Source organism: Sorex fumeus, unplaced genomic scaffold (assembly GCF_029834395.1).
Source record: "Sorex fumeus unplaced genomic scaffold, SorFum_2.1 ptg000098l, whole genome shotgun sequence".
Classification (NCBI taxonomy): Eukaryota; Metazoa; Chordata; class Mammalia; order Eulipotyphla; family Soricidae; genus Sorex; species Sorex fumeus.
The window spans coordinates 14,890,304-14,911,132 of NW_026606155.1; the positions used below are offsets into that span (position 1 = coordinate 14,890,304).

Genomic DNA, 20,829 nt, shown 5'->3' on the forward strand with positions numbered 1-20,829 from the left:
TTTAAGGCTCTTGCAGGGTTAGGAGAATGAGACCCATCATTGTTACTGGTATTTGACATATTGGGTACGCCACGGGGAGTTTGCCAGACTCTGCCATGTGGGCAGGTTACATTCAGTAGCCTGCCAGATTGTCCAAAGTAAGAATAAAATGTCGCTTCCAGGAGCTGGGTTTTATAGTCTCTGGGTCTTGGCCGTTGATGAGATTACATGGTGGCAGGGGCAGTCGGTGGGTGTGACCCCTGCCTACTGGAAGATGGAGGATCTGGGTGGACGATGCTCAGCCCCGATCCGAGCAGGCTTGGAGATCTCAGCCCCGGGACCCGCATGCCTTTGTTCCTCTGCCGGTACCTTCATGCGTGTGGAGAGTGGTCTCAGCATAGTTGTGGCTGATTCTGGAGGTCTTCAGCTGCCGGAGCTCTGCTCGGGGCGGGGAGGGAAATTCAACCCATCCCCTGCAAGGGGCCCCTGGTGAGGACAGCCAGGTGCAGGGGCAGGAGACTCTTCAGAATTCATTTTATTTACTCACCATGAAATTACAAAGTTATCCATGAATGGGTTTCAGGTATATACTATTTCAATGCTGATCCCTTCATCTGTGTCCAGTTCCCTCCACCAATGACCCCCCCACCCCATTTCCTTCCCACCCACAAATCTGTTTCTATGAGGGCTTTTAAAAAAATATTTATATGCATATACATTATATAGACATTTTAGCACTGTGGTTTACAGACCTGTAGCTGATAGATAGGGTTTCATACATGACGCTTTACCATCTTTCAGCATCACTTCCCCCTTCTTCTAGATGAATGCTTCCCACCATCATAATATCGCAGAACATTTCTTTAGCTTTCTTACCCTTCTATCCTTCTCTGCCTCCCTCCTCTTTCTTACCCTTTTCCTCCCCTCTCCCTCCAAAACAAACAAACAAACAAACACTGTCCTCCCGTTGTTGATTTGCTCAAGTGGGCCCAGTAATGTCTCCATTTTGACACTTGTTGTTACTGTGTTTGGCATATTGAATACGTCACGAGGAGCTTGCCAGGCTTTGCCATGTGGGCGAGATACTCTCAGTAGCTTGCAGGGCTTTCCAAGAGGGGAGGAAAAATCGAACCTGGCTCGCAAAGCTGGCTGCGTGCAAGGCAAACGCCATACCGCTGCCCTCTCCCTCCATTATTATTTTTTTTTAATTTAAGAGCATGAGAGCTAAAGAAAAGTTACATAATACAATTTTAATCAATTTTTCTTTGTGTGGGGTGGGACACACCTGAGGTGTTCAGGGCTTACTCTTAGTTATGTGCTCAGGGATGATTCCTCATGGGTTTTGGGGACATGTGGTGCTGGGGATTGAACCCAGATCTGCTGCATGCAAGACAAGTGCTTTCTCTACTGTACTGTCTCTTTGGCTCCATTAGTATGTCAATTTTCATGAACAGGTTTTTAAAAAGATTTCTTTCTCTCTTGGTATTGTTTCAAATTAGTAATTTGGAAATAAACATTTACATGTTTGGATATATAAAGTTTCTTGTCTTTTCATGCCTAGTGAATTTTATATGTGCATGGAAAATTTCTTTGAGTTATCTAGTTCTTAGGCAAAATATTAAAAGAAATCTGTTAATGCCTTTTAAAATTTTATTTTATTTTTATAAAGCTAATCATGATTTTTCAAAGACGACACTCCACTGACCAACCAAGTGGAAACAGAGATAAAGAAATGGGAATATCTTAAACTAAGAAGCTTCTGCTGGTCTCGTCCGGGATCTGGATTTTATAGTCTCTGAGTCTTAGCCGCTGATGGGAATACACGGCGCCAGGGGGCCAGGTGGTGGGTGTGACCCCCGCCTACTGGAATTTGGAGGATCTGGGTGGAAGATGCTCGACTCCAATTCGAGTAGGCTTGGAGGTCTCGGCCCCGGAACCCGCGTGGCTTTGTCCCTCTGCCAGTACCTTCATGTGTGCGGAGAGTGGTCTCAGCATGGTGGTGGCTGGTCCTGGAGGTCTTCGGCTGCCGTAGCCCTGGTCGGGGCGGGGAGGAAAGCTCAACCCGCTCCCCTCCAAGGGACTCCGGGAAGGAACTCCCAGGCGCGGGGGCAGAGACTGCACTGGTCTCGTCCGGGATCTGAGACTCAGAGACTATAAAATCCAGATCCCGGACGAGACCAGTGCAGTCTCTGCCCCCGCGCCTGGGAGTTCCTTCCCGGAGTCCCTTGGAGGGGAGCGGGTTGAGCTTTCCTCCCCGCCCCGACCAGGGCTACGGCAGCCGAAGACCTCCAGGACCAGCCACCACCATGCTGAGACCACTCTCCGCACACATGAAGGTACTGGCAGAGGGACAAAGCCACGCGGGTTCCGGGGCCGAGACCTCCAAGCCTACTCGAATTGGAGTCGAGCATCTTCCACCCAGATCCTCCAAATTCCAGTAGGCGGGGGTCACACCCACCACCTGGCCCCCTGGTGCCGTGTAATCCCATCAGCGGCCAAGACTCAGAGACTATAAAATCCAGATCCCGGAACCGCGCGGCCGCTTTCGCGGCCGCACGACATCTTAACAGAACTTTTTTTTATGACATCTTATTGTCTTATTTCTACTTTGGACAAACTTGCAGGTTATCGAATGTAGCCTGCCCACAGGGCAGAGTCTGGCAAACTCCCCGTGGCATACCAAATATGCCAGATACCAGTAACAATGATGGGTCTCACTCTCCTAAATAGCCTTGAATATAATTTCAGGGCTAGGATGAAAGAGACGTTACTGGGGCCTGCTCGAGGCAATCGACGAATAACAGGATGATGAAATGAAATGAAATGAAGAAGCTTCTGCACCGCAAAAGATACAGTGACCAAACTACAAAGACAATCTACAGAATGGGAAAGGATATTCGCCCAAATACCCATCCAATAAGGGGTTAATATCAAGGATATACAAAGCACTGGTTGAACTCCACAGGAAGAAAACATCCAACCCCATCAAAAAATGGGGTGACAAAATGAACAGAAACTTTCTCAAAGAAGAAATCCGAATGGCTAAAAGGCACATGAGAAAATGCTCTACATCACTAATCATCAGGGAGATGCAGATCAAAACAATAATGAGATATCATCTCACACCACAGAGACTGGTCCAAAGCCAAAAGAACAAAAATAACTGGTATTGGCGCGGATGTGGGGAGAAAGGGACTCTCCTTCACTGCTGGTGGGAATGTCAACTGGTTCAGCCCTTTTGGAAAACAGTATGGACAATTCTCAAAAAATTAGAAATTGAGCTCCCATTTGACCCAGCAATACCACTCCTGGGAATACATCCCAGAGAGGCAAAAAAGTATAGTCAAAATGACATCTGCACCTCGATGTTCACTGCTGTACTGTTCACAATAGCCAAAATCTGAAAAAAACCTGAGTGCCCGAGAACAGATGGATAGTTAAAGAAACTTAGGTACATCTACACAATGGAGTACTATGCAACTGTTGGAAAAGGTGCAGTCATGAAATTTACATACAAGTGTTACTACATGGAAAGTATGCTAAGCGAAATGAGTCAGAAAGAGACATAGAAAGACTGCATTCATCTGGGGAATATAAAGTAACAAAATAGGAGACTAACATCCAAGAATAGGTAAAGGTAAAGGCCCTCCCGTTGATTGTCAATTTGCTCGAGCGGGCCCAGTAACGTCTCCATTGGAGACTTTGTTGTTACTGTGTTTGGCATATCAAATACTCTCGGTAGCTTGCCGGGCTCACCGAAACACCCAAGAATAGTCGAGATAAGTACCAAGAGGTTCGCTCCATGGCTTGGAGGCCAGCTGCACATGCTGGGGGAAAAGGCAGCTTAGATAGAGAAAGGAGCACCAAGTAAAGGGTGTTGAGAGGACCCTCCCAGGATGAGCGATGCATGCTGAAAGTAGACTATAGACCGAACATGATTGCTACACAATACCTCTTTTGCAAACCACAGCACCCAAAAGGAGAGAGAACAAAAGGGAATGACCTGCCACAGAGGCAGGGTGGGATGGGGGGGGGGGGGGATACTGGGATCATTGGTGGTGGAGACTGGACACTGGTGGAAGGATGGGCACTCGATCATTGTATAACTGAAACCCAAGCACAAAAATTTGTAAGTCTACAACTGTACCTCATGGTGTTTCACTAATAAAAATTTAAAAAAAGTTATTCATGATTGGATTTCAGTGATACAGTATTCCGACAGAAACCTATTAATATTAAAGGAAGCATTTATTAATATTAAAAGAAACTTTTATCCTCCAATATGTAAGTTCTGAAGTTGAAAATAACCCATACCAAAGAAAGAGAACAGGAATGGGTATCTAAGTATATGGTTGTTACAAAACAATGTTTGCAAACTGAAAATGTAGTATGCTTCACATGGTACAAAGACCTACTGAAATTAGAAGTTACTCAAGCTTTCCAGAAACAAGAAGAAAGAGTTCATATAAAAACAAATACGTTGTTGCTAAATCCAGTCTTACATGGGAGTTATTTTGCTTACATATCTTCAGTCATATAAATTAAAGGGCTATAGGACAATTTTTCAGGCTCAGTTTTGGTGCAAGATCAGGGATGCCTTATTTCAAACCAAACTGACTGGCACACTTGTAACTAAAAGCCTCCTTCAGCTAACTGTGGATTAGAAAACAATGAGTTGTTATGGTTTCCTTGATAGTTAACCAAATGACAGGCATAGACAGTAGTCAAAGTCTATGTGAATATTAATCAGGAGATAGGGCACTTAGGCTTTGTTGCAATTCAGAGCTCGTAAAGAAAGAATTAACCAGAGGCTCTAGGAAATTGGAAGGTTTTTAAAAGGCCAGAACTGGATTTTTTACATTTTTGTATTCTGTGATGTCATTGGTCAGGTTCAAGCAAATCTATTAAATTCCTTTAAATTTGACAGAAAGCAAATCTATCCCTTCTCCAAATCCTTTCTGGGTAGTTTCAATCTGAATTGATGTCAAAATATTTGACTTCTTAAACACACTAAAGTTTGTATGAGGTGGAAGTACAAAATAGTTGATAGTTGGGAGGTAAAACGTTCTCTTAAACAGTAGAGAAACGTGAAGAGAATATCTCATATTTTAACTTTTTTTGGGGGGGTAGAGGGAATAAGTCAATTGAACACTAATCGAGTAAGAAATGTTGATGGGATCATCATTTTATACATCAGACTGACTTCCTGTGAAAATTTCTAAGTGCCTCTAAACAGGCCTCCACGGTTGTGAGAGCGGAGGAGGATCAGGCTAGTTAGATTAATAATCTCTCTACCCATTCACATTTTCTGATTCTTAACGGGATACTGCTTTCTTCAGGTCCAGGACGATTACATCTCTTCTGTTCTCTGGGAAGAACGCCTTCGATAGTAGGTTCTATTGTTCCATTCTGATTTCAGCAGCCTAGACCTTGGGACGTTTCTTCTTTGCTTTTGCTTCTCAAGGATAAACTCCCCTACTTATCCAGACCACATTCCAGATCTCTCGAAATTCCTCAGAAGACGATAAGAAAAATCCGGTGCTGAGAACTCTGCCTTCGAAAGAGAACATCGTGTTCTGCGTTGCCAATGTGGATAGAAAGGCCGGGGGTGGCTGGAGTGGGCAGGCCAAATGCCCGCTGAACTGCCCTCCTAAGATGTGGTCGTTTCCTTCCCGTTGCCTCGCAGCCAAGTAGCCTGGCCGGGACCTACTGGGTCGCCGGCGAGCACTGCCTGCCTATGTTCCTGACGACTACACGGGGCCACGTGGAACCCGCCTCTCCGCTGCAGTTGAAAACCAAAGTAACGTGCGGTCTTTACTCCAACGATTCGTGTTTTGTTTAACTGTTTTTTTTTCTTTTTTTTGGTATTCCCATTAGTAACACGTCAACCCAAGTGGGTTCTAAGGAACCGGCCGGCCGGGCCGTGGTGGAAACTTGAAAAGCCTTTTTAAAAACAGATTTCCGAGGCGGGACAGGCGGAGAGAAACGACTCTGTCGGCTATGCAGGGGTTATTCCAAGAACGCTAACGGTGGACTCGATTCTCTCCTTCTCTTTTAAGAGCAACAGACACGAGCCAAGACGCTGCCCCGTGGACACGCGCGAACGCCTCGGAGCTCGCAGTCCCAGGCGACTGCGGGGAGGAGGGAAACGCTGGCCTGAGATGACTCCGCATTTAAATTTCTGCCCGGAGTCCGCCGCCCCAGCGCGCCCGGTGCCCGGAGGGCGGGTCACGTGACCGTCCCCCTCCGCGACCCTCTCCCCACCCCCCTCCTCTCCCGAGCGAGCGTTCGCAGCGAGCCCGGGACCCTAGAGAGATCCCTTTTATCCCAACGCGCGCCGCTCCCAAGGCCAACTCCGCCAAACGCCTTAGGCTCTCCCCTCCCAACCCCCCCCCCCACCCCGGAGCGCCCGGGACTTCCGCCTGGCCCCGCCCGCCACGTGATCACGCGAGACTTGGGGTGGCGCTCAGGCCGGCCCGGCACGCCACTCGGGTCCCCTGGCTCCGCCCGCCCGGCACTCCGGCGGGCGCGTGACGAGAGCCCGCGGCGGCGGCCTCCGCACGCGGCTCTCGCGGTGTCTCGCGCTCGGCCCCGCCCACCTCTGCCCCCGCCCTTTCCGCCCCTCCCTCCCCCTCCGCCCTGTCTCTCGGCGGCGGCGACGGCAGCGGCGGCTCGCGCAGCTCTTTGGCTCACTATATAAAGGGGAGAAGCGGGCGGACCGGACGGCTGGAGCTGCAGCCGGTGGCGGCAGCGGCGGCGCGGGGCAGCGGCGTCCGGTGGCGGTTTCGCTCCTCGGCGCGGGGTGGGGAGCGGGCGACGCCCCCCCGGACCCCCTAAAGGGTCGTGGGATTTGTTTTTTTTTTTTTTTTAAAGGGCGATTCTCGAGGGTTTTAGGTCCGGGAGGACTTGCCCCCTCCTCCTCCTCCTCTTCCTCTCACCGCTCCCCTCTACTCCTTCAAGATCCGATTGTTTCCCTTTTTTTTTTTTACCCCCTTCAACCCCCCCTCCCCCCCATAATCCTGAGGTGGCCTGGGTCACCCTCCGGGTGCTTCGTTTATTTATTTTTTTTTGGTTTTGTTTTGAATCTTGTTTTCTCGGGGTTTGCCCCCCACTCCCCTCCCTCTCTTGGTTTGTGTTGTGTTGTGGAAATGGCGAACTCGGCAAATACAAACACCGTGGTAAGGACGTGGTTCGGCGGCCGGCGGGGGCTTCGTGCCGGCGGCAGCAACGGCCGGGCGGGGGCGGGGACGGCGCGGCTCCGGCCTCGGCGCTTGCCCCGGCTGCCCGCGCGCGCGCGCGCGCGCGCGGTCGCCGCCGCTTCCCGCCGCGGGCGGAGCGGGCCGGGGCGCCCGGCGGCGGTGGCAGCGGCGGCGGCGGCTGCGGCGGGCGCGGGGGGGGGGCGGCCGGGCGGGGGGCGGGGGTTGCCGGGGCCGGCGGGGCCGGGGGCCGCCGCGGGGCGGTTGGGTCGGGGCTGGCGCGCGCGGCCCCGGCTCCCCCGGCTCCCCGGGCTGCCGGCCGGCGGGAAGGGAGGACGGGCGGCAGGAGGGGAGACGCCGTCGCAGCCGCCGCCGCCGCCGCGACCCCCCGAAAGTGGTGGGCCCGGTGGCGCTGGCTCGAGCGAAGGACTCTCCCCTCCCGCCACCCCCTCCCCCAACACGAACCGCCTGGAAACCAACCAACCCCCAAAACAAAAAACAAAACAAAACAAAAACGGTGTCTGGGGAATTGGCTGCATCCCCCCCCCCACACCCACCCAGACCCACCGGGGGCCGCCGGAGTGGAGCGGAAGGCGGCGGGGCTCCCGGAGGGGTCCGTTGGCGGGTTTCTGGCGGTTGGTGCTTAAGGCATCTTCGACTGGGGCCATTTTATGTTTAAAGAGGAGAAGAAAAAAAAAAAAGGACGAAGGTTGAAAAGCACTTTTCTCGGTTCCTTTCCCAATCGGTAAAATGGCGAAGGGGAAGCAAATCTTGCCCCCACCCCACCCCCAACTCCCGCCCCCGACCCCAGCCGTCTCTTCCATTAGCAAAAGCACCAAAACAAACCCCCCCTCCCCAAAAAAAGCTTCCAGTGGTCACCGTGTGTTGCCCCCACCCCCGGCTTTTCGTCTTGAGGTTTGCCTACTCCCTCCTTTTTGCCCCCGTTTTTTTTTTTTGTTTTTGTTTTTTGCCTCCTTTTGGGGTTCCTCTTGACGATCACGTAGGTTTGCAAAAAGCAGTCACATAACCAGTGCGCTCACGAAAGTCCACCCCACTTTCGATCTCTTTTATTTGCCACCCGACCCGACCCGGGCTCGCCCGCGGCCCCGGCGCCGCCGGAGCACGGCCCGCGCGGCCGCCCGACCCCGTACCGTTGGCGACTCGGCTCGATCCATCATGGCTGCGGCCGCGTACCCGGCTTTTGAGTCCCTGAGCCTTGTGGTCCTCCTCCCTTTGGCTGCCCTGTTTATATAGAGCCATTGCCGCTCTCTAATATAGACTCTGCCAGGATGGGAAGGTGCTTTTCAGGCCTACGTCACCGCCTCTCCATTTAAACACCAGATCCGGCTTTAAATAGTGAGAGCTGCGGCGCGCGGGGCTGGGAGGTGCGTGCTCCCGAGGCGAGAGGCGGGCGCGTGCGGAGCTCCATTTATTATTGCTAGTTTTCTTTTTTTTTTTTAATATATTTTTTTTTCCTTCCTCCCCTCCCGCCACTGTAAATTCCCATCCGTCGAGGGCTCGGCGGCTCTCAGAATCCCAGTATTTGTTTAGATGCCGCAGCTGGGGTTTGCCATCTTTGTTAGGGGCAAAGTAGCCTTGCTGTTGCTGCTTGCTTTTTTTTTTTTTTTTAAATTCTTAGCATTTTTCTGCCCAGGCGCTCTTTAAGGTTTTGTGCTGGAAGGTGCATTGTCGGAGATGGAAAAAGGCTTTTCTGAACGTTTAGCTGCAGGGCAGTCGAGATTGCTGGTTGTTTTTGTTCTAGAGTTTTTTAGGAAATAGGTTAGACATGTAGTGGATACTAATATTTCAGTATGTTTTCCTATAATAGAAGCTTCCTTAAAAAAAAAAGCCGTTGGTAAATGCTTAAATTTTCAAAAGTCTGTTGATGCCCACTGTGCTTGCATGTATGTTGAATTGTGAGTAACTGGAAGAGGTAAAGTGTAAGCTGCATTTTTAAAAAGGGAAATTTCAAATTCCCTAGTGATGTTACTACATTAAATAATAATGACATGATATCCACCATAGATATTATTATTTCCACTATTGCTTCCACTTTTGAAAAGGAAACTTGTAATTAATCTTTAGACAACTTCTCCACTGGCCTCTGTAATTTACCAGTTTCGAACTTTGCAGTTTCTCTTTTTGTAAAGCAGGACAAACCTAAATTGTTTTGTTTTGTAAGAGGGAAAAATACTTGGCTCAAGTAAAGTTTAGCATTTCACTGTTTAGCGTTAAACAGTTTGTTTTTTATTCAAGGAAGTGTGCTTTTTTTTTTAATATCAGTATTTTGGTGGCTCTTCCATATACTTCTAAATTTTTCTTTAGGTGTACATTTTGTAAATGATGCTCATTTCCCTTTAGCAGTAGTGCTTATGCATTTACTAAATGGCATAGTTACGGGTTAACACAAAAAAGTTTTAGAGTAAGATTCCCTCATTAAATGGGGAATGTTAGGAGGAGCATTTTTATGCACATAAATGTCTGGATCTCTCCAAGCTTAAGATTTTTAGAGGTAGTTGACTTCAGAAAGCACCTAAGTAACATCTAGTATATGGAACAGATTGTATCTTTACTCTCACATTTTTACTACTTCTTTTTTTAGATAACACAGCCTTTTTGTAGTAACTTGAAGTGGGGAGGTCGAAATTAGTTTTAAAAATCCAGTTTCTGGTGTATTGTAATTCTATAGTTAAATTGCTCCTAGAGATTGCTTATAGATAAGGCCAGAGTTACAATCAGATAAGACTTTTCCTCATACAGAGAATGAAAGAATGTTGTCAAATAAGGCACGTTAGTGGCACACATCTTACACGTAAGTGTGCAACATGTATGAAACGACTTAAACACTTATGTATAAAATAAAGTTCAGAGGCAAAGATTTGATAGACAGGTGAGACACATGAACTGCTTTTTGGTTGCAGTAAAAAGGAACAAATAGTTTTTAATGGCTAAGGTAAATTGGAGGAGCTTATCTTTTGTATTTTTGACCAGGCAAGAACATGGTTTTTTTTGAAGGTATTGCTAGTAGAGATACCAATAAAAAAATGATTTTTGCTTAGATTTGCAAAATCTTGGTTTTTTTGGATAACCAGTAACTTTTACCTTAAGATATAAAAATATAAAACCCAACATATAAAACCCAAATAATGGCAAAACATTAAGAGAGAAAAGGGCTATTAACCTTAAATCTGATAGTAGTATTTATAACCTGGAGCTCTACTTTAATCATTTTGCCCTCAGACTTTATTTTCAAGCCCCCTTTTTTCAGCAATACTATGAACAACTATACTTATATAAAGGATACATACGTAAGCTGTTAATGGTTCTTTCACATCATCTGGACAGTAGGTGCATAGAGACTCTGGAAAGGAGATCTGTGTGTCTTACTGCTCTGGTACTTTTTTTTATTGTGGATATAAGAACATTTTTGATACATCTTAAAGCAGGCTAACAAAAGTAAGAAGTCAGGTGGTTTTTAATTGAATACTCCTTAGGTTGCCAGTTGCCAGTCATGTCAGGTTCAAGATTCATGGAAATAGAAGACTCAGTGACCAGGTTATGAGATTATATGATTGGGGGTCAAATCAAACCAGGAAGGGTAGGAAGGAAGCAGAGATAACAACCCATAAAGCTGCTATTAGAATACATCAGGTGTTTTACTATAGCACTGTCCTCCCATTGTTCATTGATTTGCTCGAGCGGGCACCAGTAATATCTCCATTGTGAGACTTCTTGTTATTGTTTTTGGCATATTGAATATGTCACAGGGAGCTTGTCAGGCTCTGTCGTGCGGACAGGATGCTCTCAGTAGCTTGCTGGGCTCTCCAAGCGGGACAGAAGAATCGAATCCGGGTCTGCGGTGTGCAAGGCAAAAGCCCTACCCGCTGTGCTATTGCTCCAGCCCTATAGCAGTATAGGAAATTATAACAAAACAGTATGGACCTTGTGTATGTGTTCATATACACATATATACATATAGATTTATGTATATGGATCTTTTTTGAACTGTGTAATTCTTAAAACTCAGTACTTAGTCATAAAATTCATTTTATTTTATTTATTTTTTAAAAATTTTATTGAATCACCGTGGATAGTTACAAGTTTTCATGTTTGGGTTACAATCACACAATAATCAAACACGCATCCCTCCACCAGTGCACATTCCCCACCACCAATATCCCTAGTATGCCTCCCCTTACCCACCCACCCTCTGCCTCCATGGCAGACATGATTCCCCATAATCTCTCTCTACTTTTGGGCATTATGGTTTGCAATACAGACTCTGAGAGGTTATCATGGTTGGTCCTTTATCCACCTTTAGCACACATAAAATTCATTTTAACTAAGGCTAATAATGTCTATTAGGACAACCATGCAGTTAAAGTTCTAGCTTCCAAAATAAGTTTTTGTTAGATGAAAAATGATTATTGTGCTTGTTTTGAGTTTGAGGAAATATATTGCAATATTTTGATTTGTGTAAAGATGATCTTTTAACGCGCTTTCATTTTTTTCTTTCAAAGCCTAAATTATACAGATCTGTGATTGAAGATGTCATTAATGATGTGAGAGATATATTTCTGGATGATGGAGTTGATGAGCAAGTTCTGATGGAACTAAAGACTGTGAGTATGCCTTGATAAAAAAAAACCTTTTTTAAAAAATTCTCTATAGCCTAGTGATTAACCAATAATTTTTCCATAGGATGAATAACGTAGTTATTTATAGTTTAGTGAAGGGCCCAAGTTTTAAATCCCAGCACTACTTAGGTATATTGCTTCTCACTTAGGCAAACTACTTTTATTTCAGTTCCTTACATGCGAGATAGTACTAAGTACACTTAGGATCTTGTGAGGATTAAGTATAATAACCATACAAAGAGCTTAGCACCATACTTAGCATCTATAACCTTAGCTATTAATGGATAGTAAGCATTCTGCATTTTATGGTCCAATTAGTTGACGTACTCTAAGGATATATATATTTTTTTCATGGCCTTAATGCACTTATATTTTAAAATGCCTGGAAATTGTTTTATTCTTAATAAAGAATTTCATGTTCTTGAATTTGTGTGGGCCAGATGTAATTTTATTCTGGGTGCTGGTTGTTTTTCTTTTGAACTTAAGTACTTTTTTATTTCTTTTAATTTTTTTAATATAATTTTTATTAGTGAAACACCAAGAGGTACAGTTGTAGACTTACAAACTTTCGTGCTTGAGTTTCAGTTATACAATGATTGAGTACCCATCCCTCCACCAGTGCCCATTCTCCACCACCAATGAACCCAGTAGCCTTCCCTCTCCCCCAGCCCGCCTCACCTCTGTGGCAGGGCATTCCCTTTTGCTTTCTCTTTCCTTTAGAGTGTTATGGTTTGCAACAGAGGTGTGGAGTGGCCAATGTGTTTGGTCTGTAGTGTGCTTTCAGCACGCATCTCCCATCTGTTTTAAAATTTTTTAATTTAAATTTTATTTTTATAAAGTTGGTCACAATAATTTATTGCATTTAATAGTCCAACACCCATCCTATCACCATTACACTTCCCCACCATATTTTGAATTTTTGCACACCCCCCCGCCCCGCCAAGCCTGCCTCCAAAGAGGAACGTAAATTACTTTATATTGCTTGTTATGAATAATCCGCTAAAAATGATCTAAAAAAGTTTCTTGAGAGGAAATTGTGTGAAGATTTTTGTATCTCACATGGAGCCATTAGCCCTTGTATAAGGGATTACTAGCATGTTGTTACAGGTTGAGCATTGTATGCATATATATATATATATTTATATATATATTTTAATCTTGATTAGTTGCCTTCTACTTTATCCCTCATCAAATGTGGCTACTCTTGGTACATCAGAGGTGTAGAGTATGAGATGTCACTTCAGGAGTTCTAAAATTTTAAATAGGGTGAAATAGTTAGGATTAATTTTTTAGCTGGATGGTGACTGGGGTCTGTAGGCATCTCTGCAGCTTGTTTGCTCTCTTCTGAAATTTATTTGTGAGTCTCTGGATCATGGCAGTGAATGAGCTAATAAGGAGCCAGAGGCAGTTCATGAGCATGACTGCCAGACTCCTGGAAGAACAGGGAGATGGGGAGAGGTTGCCCATTCCTGAATCTGTGTGAGCCTGGAGATTTAAGTCTTAAGTACGTTCTTTTGTTCATTTGGCTTTTCTTGTTATAATGACTCATGAAATTGTGAAGATTTTTTTTTTGACCTTACTGCATAATATTCAGAGGGTGGTACTCTTAATGGGTCTTTAGACTTCCGGCATTTCCTCATCTTTCTCAAGGGGTTTATGAGATTGGCCAAATCACAATGTTTTGTTGTATTCCTGTAAAAGTTTTGTTCCAGGAGAAGTGTTTCAGGTTACACCTCAAATTTGCAAATGCTTTTTCTTGTGACAGTTGTTTCATATGCAGCAAGAATGGAAATGATTTGTGCTAACTTCTTGTTTTGGTACACTGAATATTCGAAAGATAAGTACTTAGGATTAAAATGAAATTGGTTTTCTTATTAAGAAATGGCAGTTAGTTGATATCAGTAAAGAACTAGAGCATGAAATATCTGCATGACATCAGTAAACTTACATTTTCCAAATGAATACATGCCTCATGTTTGTAAAACTGCCTCAAAGTATTTAACGACTTTCAATCTAAGTTCTTTGTTTTGTGATTTTAGAGTCTAAATTTCAGTTAACTTTAAAGAAACCATTTAAAATGGTCTTTCTTTTTCCAACTATAACTGTAGGAAGACATTATATATTTCAATTGAAATAACGCAGTGAATGAAGATGTTGATCGAGAACCCACTTATTTTTAAGTAATTTTTTACTAATCTTTATTTGAAAATACATTTTATTTAGCATTCACTGTTTATATGCCATGGATGTGTTATTTTTGCTTATTGTTTTTTTGACTTAATAAACCTGGCGATGCTCAGGGTTTACTTCTGGCTCTGTGCTCAGGAAATACGGTGTTGCATAGGGGACTATATGGGATGCTGGGGTTCAGATCCCAGCAAGCAAGTACCCTACGTTTTGTACTATCGCTCTGGTCCTTGTGTTATTTTTAAATTTAATTGGCAGTAAACATTGAAAAAAATAAAAAGAATCTTAGGGAGATAGCTCAAAGGGCTTGGAGCATATGCTTTCCATGTGGGAGGTCCAGGTTACAGCTCTAGCAGCATAGGGATCCCCAGTGTCACTGAATGTGTCCCTATTAACACTCATCATGGCTAGACGCAAGCACTGTATTATGCTTGACTGCACACAAAATGCATGACCGGACCAAGTATTGTGTAGTGTGGCTGCCGCCGTCTCTAGGCACTGCTGGGGAGGTCATTATTTAAGAAGTTTCATAATTGCTGAATTAGAAATTGGATATTGAGTTCTGTTAGAGCAATGTACAAATAGGTAATCATAGTAAATGCTAAGGAGTATTTAAGGATCACCTTAAAATTCTTAAGGAGGAAGGAAAAGTATAATCAGTTTGAGTGAGATGAAAAAATACTTGTTTAAGAAAAATATAATAGTGAAGAGTAGTACCTAAAAATAAAAAAGAGAGAGTGCCAGTTCTGAGGCTTGACTTGGACGAGTAGCAGTATAAACTACTCTGATAGCTTAGGAAAATAAGTAAGAGGAGAATAAGTTTATTTTTAGTGCCCTAAGTTATGTGGAGGGAATGTTTGACAATTTATGTTAGACTCATAATGATCTTGTTCTCTGAACTTTTGTTGAAAATACACCATTTTTAGATGTAGAAAATCAATCCCAAAGATTTTAATGTACCCTTACAGCTGTACTAACCTGTTATCTCAGTTTGTTACTTTAGTTCTTAACAGACACTGGGGAATTGGTGTGATGTTGCTCTCAGAAGAATCAGGGCAGTTTTAACAAAAAGAAAAAACTAAACTATGTTTGAGACTAGAAAACTCCACCGTAATTTTTATTGTAGTCAATTTTATGTGCATATATGTGTTTTAGAGCGACTACATTGAGTTTTTGTGTTACCTTACTATTTATTTTTTAGTTAATTTTTTTTTTTTGGCGGGGGCACACCTAGATTATCAGTCCTAGCACTGTTGGGGGGATCATCTTTGGTGCCAGGGACCAAACTTTGGTTGACGGAGAGCAAGGCCTTACTTGATGTACCCTTGTCTCCACCTCGAATGTTTTTAATGATAAAAGTCTGACTTAAAAAGTTTTGAGTTCCAGGCCTGTAACTGCAATGCTTGTCATATGTAATTGGCATATGGCTGGAGCGATAGCACAGTGGTAGGGCGTTTGCCTTGCACGTAGCCAACATGGCCGACCCGAGTTCGATTCCTCTGCCCCTCTCGGAGAGCCCGGCAAGCTACCTGAGAGTATTCAATATGCCAAACACAGTAATAACAAAGTCTCCAATGGAGACGTTACTGGGCCCGCTCAAGCAAATCGACGATCAACGGGAGGGCCTTTACCTTTACCTTTTACCTATTTGGTAAATATTTAACTGAACTTGGTTAATAATAATAAATGTGACTCCAGAATCTAATAGACCAAAGTAGTTTGTTTTCTTAAAAATGTCTTAATAGGAGCATTTGCTGCCTGAACCCCGTGTGCTGCTTGCGCCCCCGTGGCCGAGCACATGTGGTGCCTGAGCACATGTGTCGCCTGCATCTCCCCTCTTGAGATGTGTACTTTTATGCCTTCCAATCTAATGCTGGCTTGTGTGTAGGGGCTCTCTCCACCCTTGGAGAAGCCCGCTCTCTTGAGGGTGTTACTCTGTTTCTCTTACTCTCCACTCCCTCCCACTTTCTCTCCCTCCTTCCCTTCAAAAAAACCCTCCAAATAAAATCTGTTCTACTTCCAGAAGAAAAAAAAAGTCAATAGTTTTTTCAGAGAAGGCATCTATGTATTGGATACTTTGCTCAGGAATTTTTTGTTCTGTGTAAGGAAGGATTTGGACCACAACTTGTGTTCAGGGTTTATTCCTGACTTTGTTACTCAGGGGGACTCCCTGACAGTACTCGGGGAACCCGGGGCACCCACCGTTTGTGGTGTCAGGGATTTGAATCAAGAGCTGCAGTTGCTACAGCTGCAAGAAAGGCCAGTGTCTTACCCCCTGTCCCCCTGTATTATTTTCTCTGGTAGGTTTTTTTTTTTTTTAAAAGAGTGTGGCATCTTCTATTCTGGCTTCTCCAATGGGCTAGGTCAGGGTTAAGGTACAAACATGGTGATAGAGCCAAATATCCGAACCAGAGTAAATAGCTCTGAAATCAAAAGACCCAAACTTTTAACTGTTGAATGTAGAAAGGTGCCTGTCAAGAGGGCAGGTCGGGTGGCGGGGGGGGTGAGGGTGGGAGAATGATAGGGAAGGGAACCTGTGAACATTGGTGAAGATAAATTGAGTGAATATTATATTGCAATATTATATGTCTAAAATCAAACTATGAATAAATTTGTATGTTGTGGTGTTTTAATTAAACAATGTTTTCTCAATTTACCATGTGTTGAAACCGTGATTCCCTTAGTGAATGATACTGTGCTTGTGCCTGCAACCCCACACCCCTTTGGGGAAGGGATTTGTACTGAGTGGGCTTTCTTTTTTTGGCCTTTTTTTCCCCCTCTCCCCCCTGAAGAGGGGACCATAATAAGCCAAGTAAGTTTGTGTACCTCTGCATTACATAACTTGGATAGGTTACTGAAACTGAATGCTGGTCTAATCCCCAGAGTTGCTGACCGAAGAAAGTTGGGGTTGGGGCCTAAGATTTTTTTATATCTGCCAAGTTCTAGGTGATACTGTTGCTTTTGTTCCTGGGATCACATTTTGAGGATCACTGCTCACTGATTCACTGCTCATTCATTCATTCAGGACAGATTTTCATTACAATGTAGGTTATGTGCGAAGGAGGATTTTTATCATGTATGTTCACTGTTCTCAGTGCCTCTAACAGTGTCTAGTATAACGGTATGTGCAAGTAATTATTTTTACAGTGTATTGATAGGAAGAGCTCAGTGAACTAGGTTAACTATTTTGCAGTGTAGGTAGGGAAAAAACATGCACCAAAGTCATTGTAGTTGGGATATATAGGAGCAGTGCCTCAGAAGGGAAATTCATAATATTGACAAAGAATTAGGATGAATTTTGACTTACAGGTACGTCATTGACTTTGGGAGGTATACCAAGGACATAGTACCACAAGTGTCTATTAATGTTTGCCATGGAACAGATAAAACAAGCTTTAAATTTAGAATATTTTGGTTTTAAAAATGGTCTTGTGTAGGACTAGTGGTGGTGTGAGTTAGTGCTAGAGTGCACGCATCTCTTATGAGGCTCTGGTTTGGTCCCCTGGTACAAGAAGAGAGCAGGCTTCTTTTTCTTGGAAATCGGGGGCTTATCTAGTATTGTTAAGATCCTAGGGACCATTCCTAGTGGACCCTTCACCTGATAGCGCTGCTGGACATGGTAGATGCTTGGGTTTACCAGTGCTTTCCTGCTATATAGTGCTATACTACACTAGGTGGCCACTAGGGCTATCCCTAGTTGTGCTTGAGGAAAAAAAAATAGGGGTGAGGCTTGAATTCACACCTGGCAGTGCTCAGGGGCTGTCCCTTGCTTTTTGGCCCATAAAAAACTGGGTTTGCTTGCTTTTGAAACAGGGAAACACATCTATAAAAAGTTTGGGTAAGGGTATACTCTTCCCTATGCTGGGTCGCCACAACGATAAACCAGATAAGAGTTGGTCTCTCAAAAAGCTGTACTTTGTTACCTTAGGAAGAATTTCAGTTGTTTTTTTAGTCAGGAATTTGAAGAGTGTTAGATTAATTTATCTGAGAATTCAGAAGTTGGCTAATTCAATGTCTCTCCTATTCTCCCTTTTGTAAATGAACATGCATGAAAAAGATAATTTGTGCACAAAATTAATATTAGAGGTCAGTAATTAGTAATAACTAGTTTTCTGACTTCCAGTATAATGCTCTATTTGAAATTAATACTGCCACCTCCATAATAACTAACATTTATTTCCATCTTTATGCTAAACTAATGTTTTACGTGGCTATTTTAATTCAACTCTAGATATTGTTACTATCTTTGTAAGAGGACAAGTCTAAATTGTAGGCCTCTGGGGTTTCTGGGAAATTTCTTTTAGTGTACTTTATCAGTAAACTTAGAGATAACGCTGTAATTGTTGATATTATGTATATTGAAAGCTAGAATGTTTAGAATGGCTGGAAGTAGCAGGAAATTATAAAACTCCTTGTGAATATGGTAAAGAGAACTTATTAAGGATCTGGTGAAAGCCTCATGTGAATTAGGCTCTAGTTTTCATTTGCCAGTCTAGAAATTATCAGCCAGTCTGCAATAAAGTTAGTTTGTGGCAATAATTTTTCAAAGTAGCAGCAGGAAATTTTGGTGGAATGACACTAGTTCATGGATTGACAATGGTTGAAACCTCTGAGTTAGGCAATATTCTAAGAACAGATCCCAGAGGAGACTGCAAAAGTACTTTGTATAAAAAAAAACTGAATTAAGAAATAAAAAGGCTAAACAAAAAATAGAAATGGCTAAGCAGAAAAAGATTGATCCCGAGGGAAAATTTAAAGAAGTGTGAAGGGTGACAGACAGTATCTAAAAAACATAAGGGCATTGTGGTTCTTTTTCCTTATGTAGATTAGAAAAAATGTACTTTTGCTTAGGAGGTGAGGGGGACACAACATACACACTTGTCTATCCTCAGGGATTTGGGGTGATTGACCGTATCTGGTGCTGGTGATCGAAAAGGGGCTGGTTGCATGCAAGACTAGCATCTAACCTCTCTTCCTTTACTTTGTACAAATATTTTTTAAGAATTTTTTTTTTAAAGAACCATGTAATCATGGTTTTGATGTTGAGTTTTAGCCATACAGTAGTTAAACACCAATCCCAACATTTAAGGAGTGCCTCTATAATTTCTTTATAGAGTGCCTCTATGGTTTCACACTGTTGTAGCCAAGAAAAAATGAATTTATGTTTGTATAAGTTTAGAAGCTAGAAAATAGTTAAGAAAAGATGTTCATCAAGAGATAACAGGTTCAGTTTTTTTTTTTAATTTTTATTAGTGAAACACCATGAGGTACAGTTGTAGACTTACAAACTTTTGTGCTTGGGTTTCAGTTATACAATGATCGCGTTCCCATCCCTCCACCAGTGCCCATTCTCTACCAGCAATGATCAATGATTCCAGTATTCCTACCACCCCTTCCTACCGTCCACCCCCCCAATCCCACCCCGCTTCTGGCAGGGCATTCCCTTTTGTTCTCTCCTTTTGGGTGCTGTGGTTTGCAAAAGAGGAATTGAGTGGCAATCATGTTCGGTCTATAGTCTACTTTCAGCATGCTTCTCCCATCTTGGGAGGATCCTCTCAACACCCTATATTTGGTGCTCCCTTCTATCTGAGCTGCCTTTACCCCTAGAGTGTGCGACTGGCCTCCAAGCCATGGAGTAAACCTTCTGGTTACTTATTTCGGCTATTCTTGGGTATTAGTCTCCTATTTTGTTACTTTATGTTCCCCAGATGAATGCAATCTTTCTATGTCTTCCCTCTCTTTCTGACTCATTTCGCTTAGCATGATACTTTCCATGTGGTACCACTTGTATGTAAATTTCTTGACTTCATCCTTTCTAACAGCTACATAGTACTCCATTGTGTAGAGGTACCAAAGTTTCTTTAACCAGTCATCTGTTCTTGGGCACTCAGGTTTTTTCCAGATTCTAGCTATTGTAAACAGTGCTCAATGAACAAACAAGTGCAGATGTCATTTCGACTATATTTTTTTGCCTCTCTGGGATATATTTCCAGGAGTTGTATTGCTGGGTCAAATGGGAGCTCAATTTCTAATTTTTTGAGAATCGTCCATACTGTTTTCCAAGAGGGCTGAACAGGTTTAATTTTTAATAAGTATAATTTTGTTTACTAAAATGTTTCATATGAAACTACTTGGCACTTAAAAATAGTAATAGAAGAATAGTGAAACAAAGATATAGAAAGGTTTGAAACATAGTTTTCATTTTGCATACACTTAGGAATTTGAGGGTTATTAATTTGTGATTGTATCTATTTTGAAAATGAGGGAATTTATAAATAGAGTTTTTCTTTAATGCGTGGTTATCTTCTGACTTGTACTTAAAAAATCCTTAACACTCTTTACCTTAGCTATGGGAAAATAAACTAATGCAGTCTAGAGCAGTGGATGGATTTCATTCAGAAGAACAGCAGCTTTTATTGCAAGTTCAGCAACAGCATCAACCCCAACAGCAGCAGCATCATCACCACCACCACCATCAACAAGGTCAACCACAGCAGACTGTACCTCAGCAAGCACAAACACAACAGGTCCTTATTCCTGCGTCACAGCAAGGTGAGACGGGTTGTTTCAGAAGTGAAATTTGGTACTTTGAAAATAGTCAGGTACTCTGGATATCTCTCCTTTTGGCTGAGGGTTTTGTGTGTATGTGACCATATTAGTTTATACAAAATACGAATTTATTGATAGCCCAACAATATATCCAGAGGTACTTTTTTTTTTTAAGAGGGCTATGTAGATTTCCTAAAATAATTCAGATCTATGAAAGTTTATTCATATACTTTAAAACTGATTTGTTTCTTCAAAGACAGTTTAGGTTTTTCTTTTTTTTT

General features: G+C 43.2%; 1 protein-coding gene across 1 annotated transcript in view; it reads left to right on the top strand.

Annotated features, from left to right (window-relative positions):
• The first annotated feature begins 7,113 nt into the window (after positions 1-7,113).
• Positions 7,114-20,829, top strand: part of GTF2A1 (general transcription factor IIA subunit 1) — a 41,328-nt gene continuing 27,612 nt past the window's right edge. Inside the window, exons 1-3 of the mRNA XM_056134454.1 lie at positions 7,114-7,157; positions 11,696-11,797; positions 20,347-20,551. Of these exons, the coding sequence (XP_055990429.1) occupies positions 7,128-7,157; positions 11,696-11,797; positions 20,347-20,551 (337 nt within the window). The 5' untranslated portion in view covers positions 7,114-7,127. The remainder of the gene's footprint in view (positions 7,158-11,695; positions 11,798-20,346; positions 20,552-20,829) is intronic.